Genomic DNA, 13,363 nt, shown 5'->3' with positions numbered 1-13,363 from the left:
ATCAAAAATCAATGTTTCTGGGACAAGAAGTCAACCTGAATCCAAACTGTCCAAAGGCAAATCTTTAGATCTAGTGACTGAGACACAGGAACTATGAGACACCATCCTAATCCAGAGTGCTAGCCATGTATGGTATGTGTGTGTGTGTGTGTGTGTGTGTGTGTGTGTTGTGGGGGATTAGATGGCCTACTGATCTACACACAAATTCAAGTACAAGAGGGGGAAAAGAGGAAGAAAAATTTCAAAAAAAGAATGAAAAAGCAGGAGAGGAAAACAGAGGAGAGCAGAGAGAGAGAGAACAGAGGGGGGGAGAGGAAACAGCAGAGACAGAGAGAGAGATAGAGAGAGAGAGAGAGAGAGAGAGAGAGGGAGGGAGGAGAGAGAGCTTAGAGCAGGCATGAGTCTAGTGGAGGGGAGGGGGAGAGGGAAAAAAAGAGAAAATGAAAGGTAGAGGGAGAGTGAAGGAGAGATAAGGAGAAGAGGGATAGGGGGGAGGAGGAGGAGGAGAGGAGGAAGGCTGTGAGACAGAGAGAGTGAGAGAGAGAGACTGGAGAGGGAGGGGGAGAGTGAAAGAGTGAGAGGGTGAGTGTAAGGCAGCAGTCAAAAGAGAGCAAGAGGAAGAAAGAGAAAGAAAGATATGTAGAGACAGAGAGAGAGAGAGAGAGAGAGAGAGAGAGAGAGAGAGAGAGGGAGGGAGGGAGATGCAGTGAGCAACCAGGAGACAGAAGGAGAAAGAAAATGACAAAATGAATGCCAGACAGAATGAAAGATAAAAAAAATTGTGAAGTGAGCGAGAGAAAAAGAGGAGTTGAAAAGGGGGGTGAATGGAGTTAACACCAGACACAATTCTCAATTAGTGAGAAATAAGAAAATCTGCAAAAAATGGCAACTTTAAAAACAAAGAAAAACCTACAAAGCATCTCTGAAGGCAGCTTTCTATCCCGTCTGTCTCTCAGATCAACCTAAACTACCACTTAACATGCTACATGAGTGACAGCCAGTGAACTCACCACGCTCCTCTTGCTGTGAGGTTTCAGGTGCTTTAAGGATCTCATTCTTCAGTGCGAGTGTTGAGTGAGAACAGGCTACGTTTGCCTCCTATTTATACGTGAGGGATGAGGAGAGGCGGGGCTTACATTGCCCGCCTCCAAACCCTCTTCTTCTTCTTCTTCTTCTTCAACACAGTTTGACTCGAACACAGACACAAACAAACATTCTTCCAACAGATCAGCATGAGGCCAGTAGGTTTAAAAACAAAAAATGCACAGCTCATATATCACACGAGGTTCCTTGATAGTGTGATGATAAATGAGCTAAGTCACCTCAAAGTCACAAGAAACACACACACCACCACCACCACCAACAACTACAAAAATAAAATCATATCAGTCTGAAATTGTGGCTCCACCAGGCTGGCTCTCGCCTCACTCTCTCGCTCCTTTCTTCCATCCCCGTCTGTCATTCTTTGTCTTTGTTTCTGCCTATCCCTGTCTGTCTCTCTTCCTTTATCTGTTTATTCCTGTAGCTCCATCTATTGCCGACTCCTTTTCTGTGTATCCTCATTCTCTCTCTCTGTGTCTCTCTCTCTGCGCCTTTGTATCTTTCACTCTCTCATTTATCAAGTATGGTTTATGAGTACGGAAAAGTGTTGGAAGATTGTTTCATGCACAGACTTGGATGCAAGTGTGTGATAGGGAGAGAGAGAAAGAGAGAGAGAGAGAGAGAGAGAGAGAGAGAGACATGGAAGGTGACTGACAAGGAGATGAGCGAATGGATGAGAGAGAGAGAGAAGATGGAGAAAGAGAGGAAGAGGGAGTGGAAGGGAAGAATACTGAAGGAAAAGAGAGGGGAGGGGAGAGACAGAAAGAGAGAGAGAGAGAGAGAGACGGAGGGGGATGGGAAGAGTGGAGCAGAATGCGGTAAAAGAATAAGAAATGGAAGATGGATGGAGGGAGAGAAACAGATAAAATGAGAGTAAAGAGAGAGAATAAAAGGTATTGTGCTACTCTTAATGATGCAGCAAACAGGCCAACGTGTACCGCTCTCCTTGCCTCAATCACACACACACACACACACATACAAATTGGGCCGCTGATTGACACCTCAGGAAACATGTCAAAGGTTCGAGTGTGAAGAACTTTTAATGTCTTTTCACGTCTCACTACCTGCAAAATTGGGGAAGCGTGGAGAGGTGAGATAACCGCGGAGCTGTGAGACGGTGCCAACGGTGGCCTGGGAGTCCAGAAAAGGTCATGAACATCCGGCCAATGATGAAACTGAGACAATACAAAAGCTGCAAACTATGGCGGCAAATGAGAAAACGGGAATCAAAAGACTGACCGACAACTTCCTCCCAAGAAATTAATAAAAGTATGTTAAAGCTACATTCAAGATGTCTTGTATGCATTTTGCAAAGAAATACTTTGATTGGTGTCAACACATGTGAGGAGTCCTGAAAATGTGTTGAATTTCCTGAGACGATACGAGTCAATGGAAGCTGCTAAGAGTGAATGGACAGTTGATTGTAATTGTAGATGCTGGTGTGCATTATAAATGAGTTTAAGTTGAAGGTGTGTTTTCTCTACAACATGTTTAGAGCTGCAAAGATTAATCAATTAGTTATAAACTGTTAAATTAATCGCCAACTATTTTGATTAACGATTTATCGGTTTGAGTAATTCTTTTAGAAAGAAAAAAGAAAAGTCTAAATTATCTGATTCCAGGTTAAATAACGCTTCAAACGTGCGCTCAATTTTGGTGAGGAAAAAACATGGCCATTTTCAAAGGGGTCCTTTGACCTCTGACCTCAAGATATTATTTACAGGCATGCCCACTTTATGATAATCACATGCAGTTTGGGGCAAGTCATAGTCAAGTCAGCACACTGACACACTGACAGCTGTTGTTGCCTGTTGGGCTTGAGTTTGCTAAGTTATGATTTGAGCATATTTGCTATGCTAAATGCAGTAGCTGTGAGGGTTTCTGGACAATATTTGTCATTGTTTTGTGTTGTTAATTGATTTCCAATAACAAATATATACATATGTTTGCATAAAGCAAGCATATTTGTCCACTCCCATGTTGATAAGAGTATTAAATACTTGACAAATTTCCCTTTAAGGAACATTTTGAATGGAATTTTTTTTTTGGATTAATTTGTGATTAATCGTGGACAATCATTCGATTAATCGCGATTAAATATTTTAATCGATTGACAGCCCTAGACACAACTGATCACTTTGAGAAACCAAGGATCTGATTGGAAGGATCGAATCAAAATGTGAAAAAGATGACAGAAACTTCTAGTCTAGAAAGCGTTCATTTACAATTACTAAGGAATGAAATGTAAATCCTGAGAATGTCACACATGTATATGATTACTGCTCAAAATGAAGAAAAATAAAAGAAAAATGTTTATTTACTGACTAAATACATTATATAGGTTTTCTAAATTAGAATTAGAGCTAAAACCATCTGTTGATTACTTGATTGATCGATTCTTGGAACTTGGGCTCTAGGAAAAATGATATGAAATGTTTTGTCATTTTCTTACATTTTATAAACTAAACATTTAATCAATTACTCAAGAAAAAAATCAGCATATGTTTTTAATAACTTAGAAACCCTTCAGAATTAGCAGTAGAGGTGTTTCTTTTACACTTTGTATCTGTGGACTACGCTGGTAACGTGTTTCTAAAACAACGCCTGGATATCATGAATATAAGATGCACTCAAGAATTTGGGGGAAATCTTTTCTTAGCAATAAATTTGTGGCTGTTTTGCAGCAGTAATGTTGGTGGGTCCCGTCTAATAGAATCACAAGTTTTTGACCCCAGATCTCTGCATATTCGAACAAATTATCACTCATTAAAATTGTCATACCTTCTTCTTATTTTCCCATTGTCTCGGTGTGGAGGACCAGCTGATAGTCATGTCACAAAGCTGCATCAGAAGGTTAATAACTATAAAAACATACATTTTAAACTTAGTATCTCTCACTGTTTCATATGGAAATTGAGAAACACTGCATGAGCTGAGACGTGACAAGTGGGGGTGTCTCCGCTCTACTTCCAGCTTCACTGATTTCCATGTTTTCATCTACAAAATAAAACTTTCCACAAATAGTTAACGCTCTCTGTGGTTATGCTACCGCCAGCCCACCTCCTGTCAATCACAACCCAGTCAAGCACAAAACAGCACAAGGTGCTTCAACTGCATATAGTCTGTACAAAAAAAATAAAAGGTTAGCTTGATTTTACAATATTATGCACATCCCATAATGTGATAGGGGCAAAACTGCCACTTAATTTATCTTAAATTATTCAAACTTTTGCCTTACTGTAGCAAAAAGTTCCTGCTTTCTTTAAATTGATGGTTGCCTATGATCAGAGAGATACATGTTTCCATTAACAGGAAACTAAACAGACCATTCTTCAGTGCAGATACGCTACATGCCAGCGGGTGTGACTTACATTTTTCAACTAGAAGAACTCCCCCTCTCTTGGGTCACAAACTCAGCATCTTAAAAATGTGATGTGATCAGAGGAGGACGGCTTGGTAAACTAGCAAGATTTCACCCAAAAGAAATAAAAGACAATTTTGGATCCAATAACATAACTACATATGTGTACAGACACATACAGGTACACATGTCTCAATGCACAGTAGCACATGCCAAATAGATAGATTTTCACATGCCAAAAACCTTGGGGCAAATTTACAAAGTCTGCATCTGATGCAAGGCACCCACCAGCCACTGCAAACCTCTTTTCTAGCCGTATGGTCAAGGGCAAAATGTGTGTTTTTTTTATGTTTAGTATCCCACTGATGAAATCAAATGAGAAAGTGAAATCTGAACAAACATGGCTGCTTGAGATACATTCAGATGCCAGGTGTAAACTGCTGTCTGTCTCCACTGTATCCAGATTTGTTCCGGATATATCAGGATAAAAAAGACACTGAGGTGGGACAGAGCTGGCTGAAAAACAGTTTGGCCATAGCTAGGGATACACCGATACCGAAAATGGGGCAGATCTATTAAATTCATATATTTATACACTACATATATACATTATATGCTGGAATTTTTTTAGTTATTTCTAAGTTTTGACCAATTTGTTGCTTCACACTTGAATTGTAATTCCTGTTAAGATCTTTTATCAAGTTGCTGGTGCACGATTTATTATTTTACTAATAAATAACAATTCAGTAAATGTATATCTATGTATTTATTTGCTACATTTTGTTTTACAAAGTTAGGAAAGCAATGTTTAAGTCAAGCTTGATGTTGCTTTACACATAAAAGAAACATTCCGGGTCACTTCCACACAGTGATGCATACAGCTTATTGATTAAACACTGGTATCGGATCGGTTCTCGGTATCAGCCGATACCCAAAGCCCAGGTATTGCTATTGGTATCGGGACTGTAAAAGTCGGATCGGTGCATCCTTAGCCATAGCTATCTTTACAGGCATCCATGTAAGCAGTGCATCCAGAACTTCTGATTCAAAGTCATTAGGCATCTCAAAGGTGAAAGTGAAAAGTGTGAGGGGCATTTTATACAATTTCATAAAATTATTATTAATAATTGTTAGTTCCGGCCCTAATTTGTAAAAGGTACCACTCTAACAGCAAGGACAGAACTGGGGATGGGTACAATCCTCAATATATTTTGATACGGACTGAAATAGGGTCAACCTCCAAAAGTTGGCAGCAAGTGTCGACACGGCGATGCAGCACCCCGGCAGACGCAAAGCGGAAGGGTCTTGTATCGCCCTGAAGGGGTTTATTACAAAACAATGACCCACTAGCTGTATATTATCCCGCTTATTACATGGCTATTTACTTCAGAAATCAATAATTTCACACAAAAACAGTCCGCCAGGGTCCGAGATCAGAACTGCGGCCACAGCAACAGACCAATCAGAATCGAGTATTCAACAACGCCTTGTAATAAATACAACTAAAAAGTGAAATGATTGAAACAAAAGATTGTTAAATCAGTTTTCTCAAAAGCATAACCTTTAGCTCTGTGATTGGATGTTTCTTGCCAAAATGCACCCTGGGAGTCGTAGTTACATTCTGGCACTTCTCAACTTTTTATCAAAGAAACAACCAGATAACACCTAACATTGTCTTTGGGAAACATGAATGGGACTTTAACTTCCGGGAACAGACATGCCTGAAATAACTCACTTTGCATCTCTATTGTACTGAAACAATTTCAAATCCTACCCAGCCCTGTAGCAGCAACACTTGCATTTTACCCACAGTAAAAACCTCAGCGAGCTTCCAGCTGTGCAGAAGGAACAGCTCCGTTTATGAGGCCATCCTGTCTGTGAACCTGAGAGGTGAGGCAGTCACCTGGTTCATCTAGTTTACATTCCTGCAAGGACGATGACTGTCATTTGTGGTTGTTTTGTAGCCCGGCGTGTTAGCCACTTGTTGAACATAGACAAACAGAAGTAACCACCATGTTGGTGTATTCGGCTAGTTCTGGGGCCGATTGTTACAGGAGGAAGGCAGTTATATATTTGGGTTAATGTAAATAACGGAGGAGAGTAAAGAGCACCACAGATGGACGGGCTATATAAGAAACAAATATGTAGTGATGGGGAGCTTTTAGTCAAGATATCGCTTTTATTGTAGAATTATCAGTTTCTACTCCTAACATATTTATTATTTATGTGATAGAAAACAGTTTTTTTTAATAAAGTTTGTATCATAAATGTCACGGGGGAGTGTGGTAAACAACAGGATAGAGAGAACATGGAGGAAAGAGAGAGAAAGGGAAACGGCAGAGGACAAAATGGGGGCGTAATAGAGGAAGCAGAAAGAGAGAGAGAGAGAGAGAGAACAGATGATTGCATGGAATGAAAGAGGGATTGAAGGGGGAGGGAGGGGAGGAGATAAAGAGAACAGGGATGGGAGGGGGAGTGAGTGAGCGAGTGAGTGAGGGTGTGAGTAAGTGAAATGGTGGAGTGAGAGAGGAGAGGAGAGGAGAGGAGAGACAGAAAATGAGAGGCAGCAGTGGGGGAGGGGAGGATGTAGAGGGAGAGCAAGAGAAGCAAGAGAAAGAGAGAGAGACAGACAGAAAAAAAGAGGGAGGGAGAGAGAGAGAGAGAGAGAGATGGGGCAGGGAGCAACGTGAGAGCAAGACAGAGAGAGGGAGGGAGGGGCAGTGTGCAACGTGAGAGAGGAAGAGAGAAAGAAAGAGAGAGAGAGAACAGCAAAAAGAGAGAGGAGAGGGAGGGGTAAAGCATGATGGAAACCTAGAGCAAGAGAGGAAAAAAGAGGGAGGGAGGGAGGGAGCGAGCGAGGGAGGGAGGGAGGGAGCGAGCGAGGGAGGGAGGGAGGGAGAATGAAAGAGGGAGAGAGGAGGAAAGAGGAACAGAAAGAGGGGGAGGGGAAGAGAGAAAAACAGAAAGAGGGAGCAAAAAAAATGGGGAACGAGGGAGGGAGAAAGAGAGCACAAAACCTCTCGCGCTCTATTTTGTGGTTTCACAAACATGGCTGCAGCAAAAGAAGGAGAAGAAGAAGAAGAAGAAGAAGAAGAAGAAGAAGAAGAAGAGTGGTATTGTTGGTTCTTAGAAGTCCTCTCTCTGTAATATAAATACACACACACAACCAGTAACATTAAAATAAACCAGCATCAGCTGTAATCACCCATGTTAATCATTGTAGGGTGAAAACAGCTCCATTCAGGTGTATAGTGATGTGGTCACAGAAGGGAAGCTGGGCCTTCCTAAAAGGCCCAAATTTATCATTCTCAACTGCTAAGATGCTTAATAGTAGAGTACAACTGATATATCAGCTGATTTGATCATATCACAGCTATATTGGTATCCTGTATAATGGAGGTTTTCAAAAGCCCCCCCCCCCCAGACAAAATCAACCCCCCTCGTCTCGTCCCGGTTGCTATGGATTCAATAAAGTACGTTGTGGGCCACGATTTGAGTCCTCTCATCTGTTTTGGGTCTATATTTGTTAAAAATTTCGGCAAACTGCCACATTAAAAGTATGCCGAATTAGCTATTAGCAGTTCATGTATGCAATGTACTCATGCATGTAGAGACAACCATAACTGGATTATGTTGATAGTGTTGAAAACTTAAAAACGTGATAATTCTCAGGCAAGTCTGGAGTCATAAGGAGCATCTTTGTTCTATGATTTCTAAACAGATTTGAGGATGCTTATTTGTGATGGACATCGCAGATGATATCCTCAGAAAGCGGCTGACAAAGTTGTCTTTGTCATTGTAATCATAATACAGTGTTTCCTCTATTACATTACATTCATTCAGTCATTGCAGGGCAGTTTTTAGCACCACAGCAATTAGGTAAAAAGAGAGTACTGTGGATCGGCGCATCAATTCTTTAATAACTCAATTTAACTTATCCTCATCAAAAACATTATGATACCACTGCATGAGTGTAAATGATGTACTGTGGAAACACTGGTTGATTAGGTGCAATATGTGCCGACATTTAAAATTCATGTGATATCAATAAAGCTGCAGTGAGTAGAATTGGAGCAAATATTAAAAAAAAGAGTTATTTTTATAAAACGGTCACTATATCCTGACAGTAGTGCATGAGACAGGTAATCTGAAAAAAAAAAATGTTTCCTCTGTGCTCCTAATGGCATCTACAAGATTTCACAGACTGGAGGAAAACAACCAATCAGAGCCGAGCTGGAGTCTGCTGTCTCTGAGCAGCTGTCAATCACTCGCAAACTCTGATCAAACGGTCAAACTAGGCAGCGCTGATCAAATACGAATCAATATTCTGTTACTGTAATGCCTATTTCTCACCTCAAATGTTTTCAGAAACATCTTGTAGTGTACTGTTTAGCTGTAAAATGAGAAAGTTTGTGACCCGGCAGCCATGTTGAGATCAGTTGAGGAAATACCAAGCACCACCCACCAGCCGGAGCACAGCCAATAGGAACGCTCTCTCTCTCTGAAATGACCTGTGATTGGTCAAAGTCTCCCATCACGGGCTAGATTTTTTTTAAAGCCTGAAAACAGCCATGAGGAGGTGCAGAAGTCTAGTTATCTCTCAGAACACTTGAATTACAATATGCTGAAAAGTTATTGTGGAATTTTTGCCCAATGATGCTAAAAATATTCAGCCCACTGCAGGTTTAAGGAAGACAGATAACATTAGAGTAGGAATGTATAACACATTGTCATTTCACGCCTTCATCGGACACAGGAAGCGCAGGAGAATACAGAAGAAGATCTGACTTCCCAGGGGCCAGAAATATATTTGGATTATTCATTTGGATACTAGAACACAAAAAACAACATGATACCAATATGATACTGTGTCAGCAGCGCTATGTTTCCAGCTAAAACTCTAATAATATGTGTTGAGAAACTTTTGTCAGTTCTTCTAATGGGCCAGAGAGCCCAACAGCAACAATAGCTGCTTGCCCACCTCCAAAAGTGACCGTGCTGAAAGGTGAGCAGGTCCTGACACACTGAGCTGACCTCAAAGCACTAGTGCCAACAAAGGCATAAGATGAAATAACTCGTCAGCAGTTACTTAACAGAGTAGTTGACTTTTTTGTTTTCAAACCTTTTGCATATTGTAACACATTTAGGACCTACTTTTACAGTTTCAGTCTTAGGCTACCAACAACAGCAAATTAGCCACGATGCACTTTATATTGTAATCTCACATTTTGTCCAATTTAAAAAGAACGAGGTTTTTTCCTTTTTGCCCTTGTGGTTACATTTAAAAGGACACTTTTCACACAATGTACACACACACAAAAATAAAAAACTTGTGAAACATTAGTGAAGCGAACTCTGCTTAAGTAGGTATGGCATTGCTTATAGTCATAATATAGCAGGTTAATAGAGGTGGTTGCTAAAGAGATGTAGCTACAGTATACTCATGTACTATTTATAGTTATAGTAAATACTTGTAATTAAATATTGGACTCTAGTGTTCACCACCATTAATAGTTACGGGGCAATTCAAGGTTGTGCACTTTGACACACTCACATTATAATGGGTTGAAATGACAGTTCAGGAATAGCTGAACCCTGATAATAAAGTTCATACAGACAGGAAAAATTAAAGGAAAAATCTGAATAAATTAGCGGAGGACTGTAACAAATGCAGATGCATACAGGACTCGACGGGTCACTGAATGGTTTGGTGAGTATGATGTGTGTGAATTGGGCTTGCCGCGGTAGTCGGTGTTACACGGTGGTCGGGCACACACCGATTACATTACTTGCTCACCGCCCCCACTGTTGTTTTGCTTTTCATTTTGGCGTTTTAGCGGCATGTTATCAATACATAGTCGGGCGACGGACGCTACAATCGAAAAGTGAAAGTGTCTATTCCATACAGAGTCTCAGCATAAGGTGGAAACCGGCAGCCTCGCAGCGAAAGCTCGTCTGGAAAAGGTAAAGATCAAAGTAAAATCTCTACATATATTGAGTGCCGTCTTTTCTTGTAAAATGTCCAGTGTAATCTGTAACACTGGTGTTGTCACAAGTTTATTAACCGGTGGGAAAATTTCCTCACCGTCACATCCTTGGTGTGAATCATATGTTTTCACAGTCCCCAGATCTCAACCCATTTGAACACCTACGGGAGATTTTGGTGCAACGTTTTAGAGAGCACTGACGCCGTTCTGGAGATGTTTATTTCCTTTTATTTGTCACCCATCTTTATATCTCTCCCAAATGTTGCTCCCCATCTCCGAGCACTCATTTAAAATTAATGACTACGAGTACGAAGACATTAAATGTACATTTCTGTTAATATTCTAAGCCCTAAAAGCGACAACTAACAACTATTTGAAAGTCAAACACAGTACTTCAACATATTTGACCCCCTAGAATTTCAATGTAAACCCATACAAACAATAATAACAGCATGCTGGATCTGACACTAATCAGCACTGTGAAGGGAGGAAGCGTCCTCCTTACATGCAGCCAACATCAACAGCAGCTCTCTGGCACAGAAAATAGCCGTTTCAAACTGTAGAATCGACGCGGTGAGCACGGAGGGGTCGAGCACCGCTGGACACGGGTCGAACTGCAGTTCAGTGACCAATAAGCCTCTCACTCATTTCTTGAACTTCCCCTGGATTAAAGAAAAACAATGAAGTCTACAGAATCAGGGCAGAGAGCTGGAAGAGCTCGCTTACTTGTGCTACTCATTCATATATTTTCTTATTTGCTATTGGGGGTTGGGGGCAAGAAAGAAAAACAAATTAAACACTGATAGGTTTATATGCCTTGAATATAAGTTTTGATCCAAACTGCCGTCTATGAATTTGCCATCAAAGCAGGTGTAAAGACAGATTTAAGGTAGCCTATTTGCAGCGCTTGAGGCAAGTATACAGTATAATATATTTATGAAGAGCTGTCCTTTGGGAGTAAAGTCCTGAATTCCCAAACACATGGTGTGTTAGCTGTTCCTGCTCACGTCTCATCTTTGCTCTCCTTAAATGTGAGTGAAAAACAGACTTATGGGATTCACACACACCGTTTAAATTTACAAACTCTTTTCATGTAGATGCGAATGTTCGGGGAGATGAGTCTGTTTGTGTTTAGTATTTACGAGGACATCAATCCAAACTGACCTAACAGCGTTTAAATATCGGCCCCAGATTTCATTTCATTCCTACCATGTTTCACCCTTATGTTACAAATTCACTTACAACAGCATAATAAAATGTCAAGGCACGAAGCTCTCAAACAAAATCACTTTGAGTGGGATTATGAGAAAAGACAATTTAAAGTCTCAATAAACGTTGGCTCGGCTGCTCCATTAAATGCTGCTGTGGGCCTATACCATTTTGTTCCAACGCTTTGTAACTAACAGTTTCAAACTTCAGGACTTTTTTCTCCTCCTCTCTCCCATCACTCTCTCCTCATGTTTCCATGGATACACCCCCTTCCCTCCCTTTTTCATCACTTCCTTCTTATCTTTTCCCCACCACTCCACTTCATTGCTGTTCTTCCCCCCAACCAGTTTCTCTCTTACAGATCTGGGACATAAAAAGCACAATATTGCCCTTTAAAAAGTACATTTAAGCTACAGGATTAATGTTCTGGTGCTGTATTGATCCCTGGAGGGAAATTCTCTTTTCACTTGTTCTTCACCAGTTGCAGATCAGCTGCACAACAGCGCCCCCAGAGACGAGATGGAGATTTAGTGTCTTGCTCAAGGACACTTCAGCAGGATGGACATTTGCTGAAATTAAAAGTTTGGTTTCCCTGCTCAGCATTTGGCCTTAATTGAATGGTGCAGTCATATACGGGAGGATTCATTTTGTTCATCATCAAGTTTATCTGTTTAAGGCTCTCAGGTACAGCCTGGCAACAGAACAGACAGCTGTCACAGGGCCTCAAAATAAACAGCAGACAAACGCCTATTGGTTCTGTGTAATATAAAATAATAAATATGTTCTTAAGTATAAATAGATTAATGACTTTATTTACATGAAGTCAAATAATCCCATAATGCAACACTGAGGAATTCAGAAAATAAGCCGAAAGATCTTAACCATTTGATCTGAAATGACACTAACAGCTAACAGTTTCACCACTGCTGCATGCAAAGTAGTTGGTCCATTACAGTCCATTCGTCAAGTCTTTTGAGACGATGCTAATCCGGTTTGTACTAGTGTCCAAAAGCCGGCCGTCACAGAGAAGGGGGAGACGCAATATCGTTTAAATGCGGTGATAAATATGCACATTTTCAGACAGTCTCTCCGCGAAGACACTCATTGTGTTACAGTCAGTTGTTCACATGAAAAGTGTGTATTGTTAACTAATTTTAAGAAGAGAGCTAGACAGAAAAGTTCAAATCATGGGTCCTTTCTCACTTCCGCACAGCTGGCCACAGCCAACATCTTTGTTTGGTACAGATTACCGCAAAAAATCACATCATAATAATTTTTATATGTTTTGCAATGAAAATGAGAATAATGATGTAAAAATAATGATTCCCTCTAATATCGCAATTGCAATATCGGTCAAAATAGTCACAATTAGATACAAAGTCCCACTAATCCGGTTTCCGAAGCTATTCGAACATCTGACAAGCAGTTCAGACACTTGAGGCTTCAAATGGAAATGTTGCCCTACTCCCATAGAATATTTGTATAGTGAGATTTAATCTATCTACCATCAGCCTAGATTCTAAGAAATTCGACACCTCGCAGCATCTTTTGGATTAAATGTCTGCTCAATGTGAATCTATTTGTTGTGCTGCAAGCTCCATCATCACAGCTGATTCTCAGCGTCTTGCACACTGAGTGAACCCGGCAGCACCGTCAGAGGACTGGATGCACTGAGCCAAGTTGTGAAGACATTACTGGGGTGGAT

General features: G+C 40.7%; 1 protein-coding gene across 7 annotated transcripts in view; it reads right to left on the bottom strand.

Annotated features, from left to right (window-relative positions):
* Positions 1 to 13,363, bottom strand: part of znf710b (zinc finger protein 710b) — a 51,061-nt gene that overhangs the window by 11,148 nt on the left and 26,550 nt on the right. Inside the window, exon 1 of one of the 7 annotated variants that reach the window (XM_037757699.1) lies at positions 1,011 to 1,674. The exons of 5 other annotated variants lie outside the window; for them this stretch is intronic. In XM_037757699.1, the coding sequence (XP_037613627.1) occupies positions 1,011 to 1,055 (45 nt within the window). In that variant the 5' untranslated portion in view covers positions 1,056 to 1,674. Of the gene's footprint in view, positions 1 to 35; positions 41 to 1,010; positions 1,675 to 13,363 lie in introns of those variants that run through there. One more of the 7 variants, XM_037757721.1, reaches the window with a different exon arrangement.

The sequence above is a fragment of the Sebastes umbrosus genome, chromosome 2, assembly GCF_015220745.1.
Source record: "Sebastes umbrosus isolate fSebUmb1 chromosome 2, fSebUmb1.pri, whole genome shotgun sequence".
Lineage (NCBI taxonomy): Eukaryota > Metazoa > Chordata > Actinopteri > Perciformes > Sebastidae > Sebastes > Sebastes umbrosus.
Note: the sequence above shows the minus strand (reverse complement) of the source record. Positions and strands in the feature narration are given on the sequence as shown.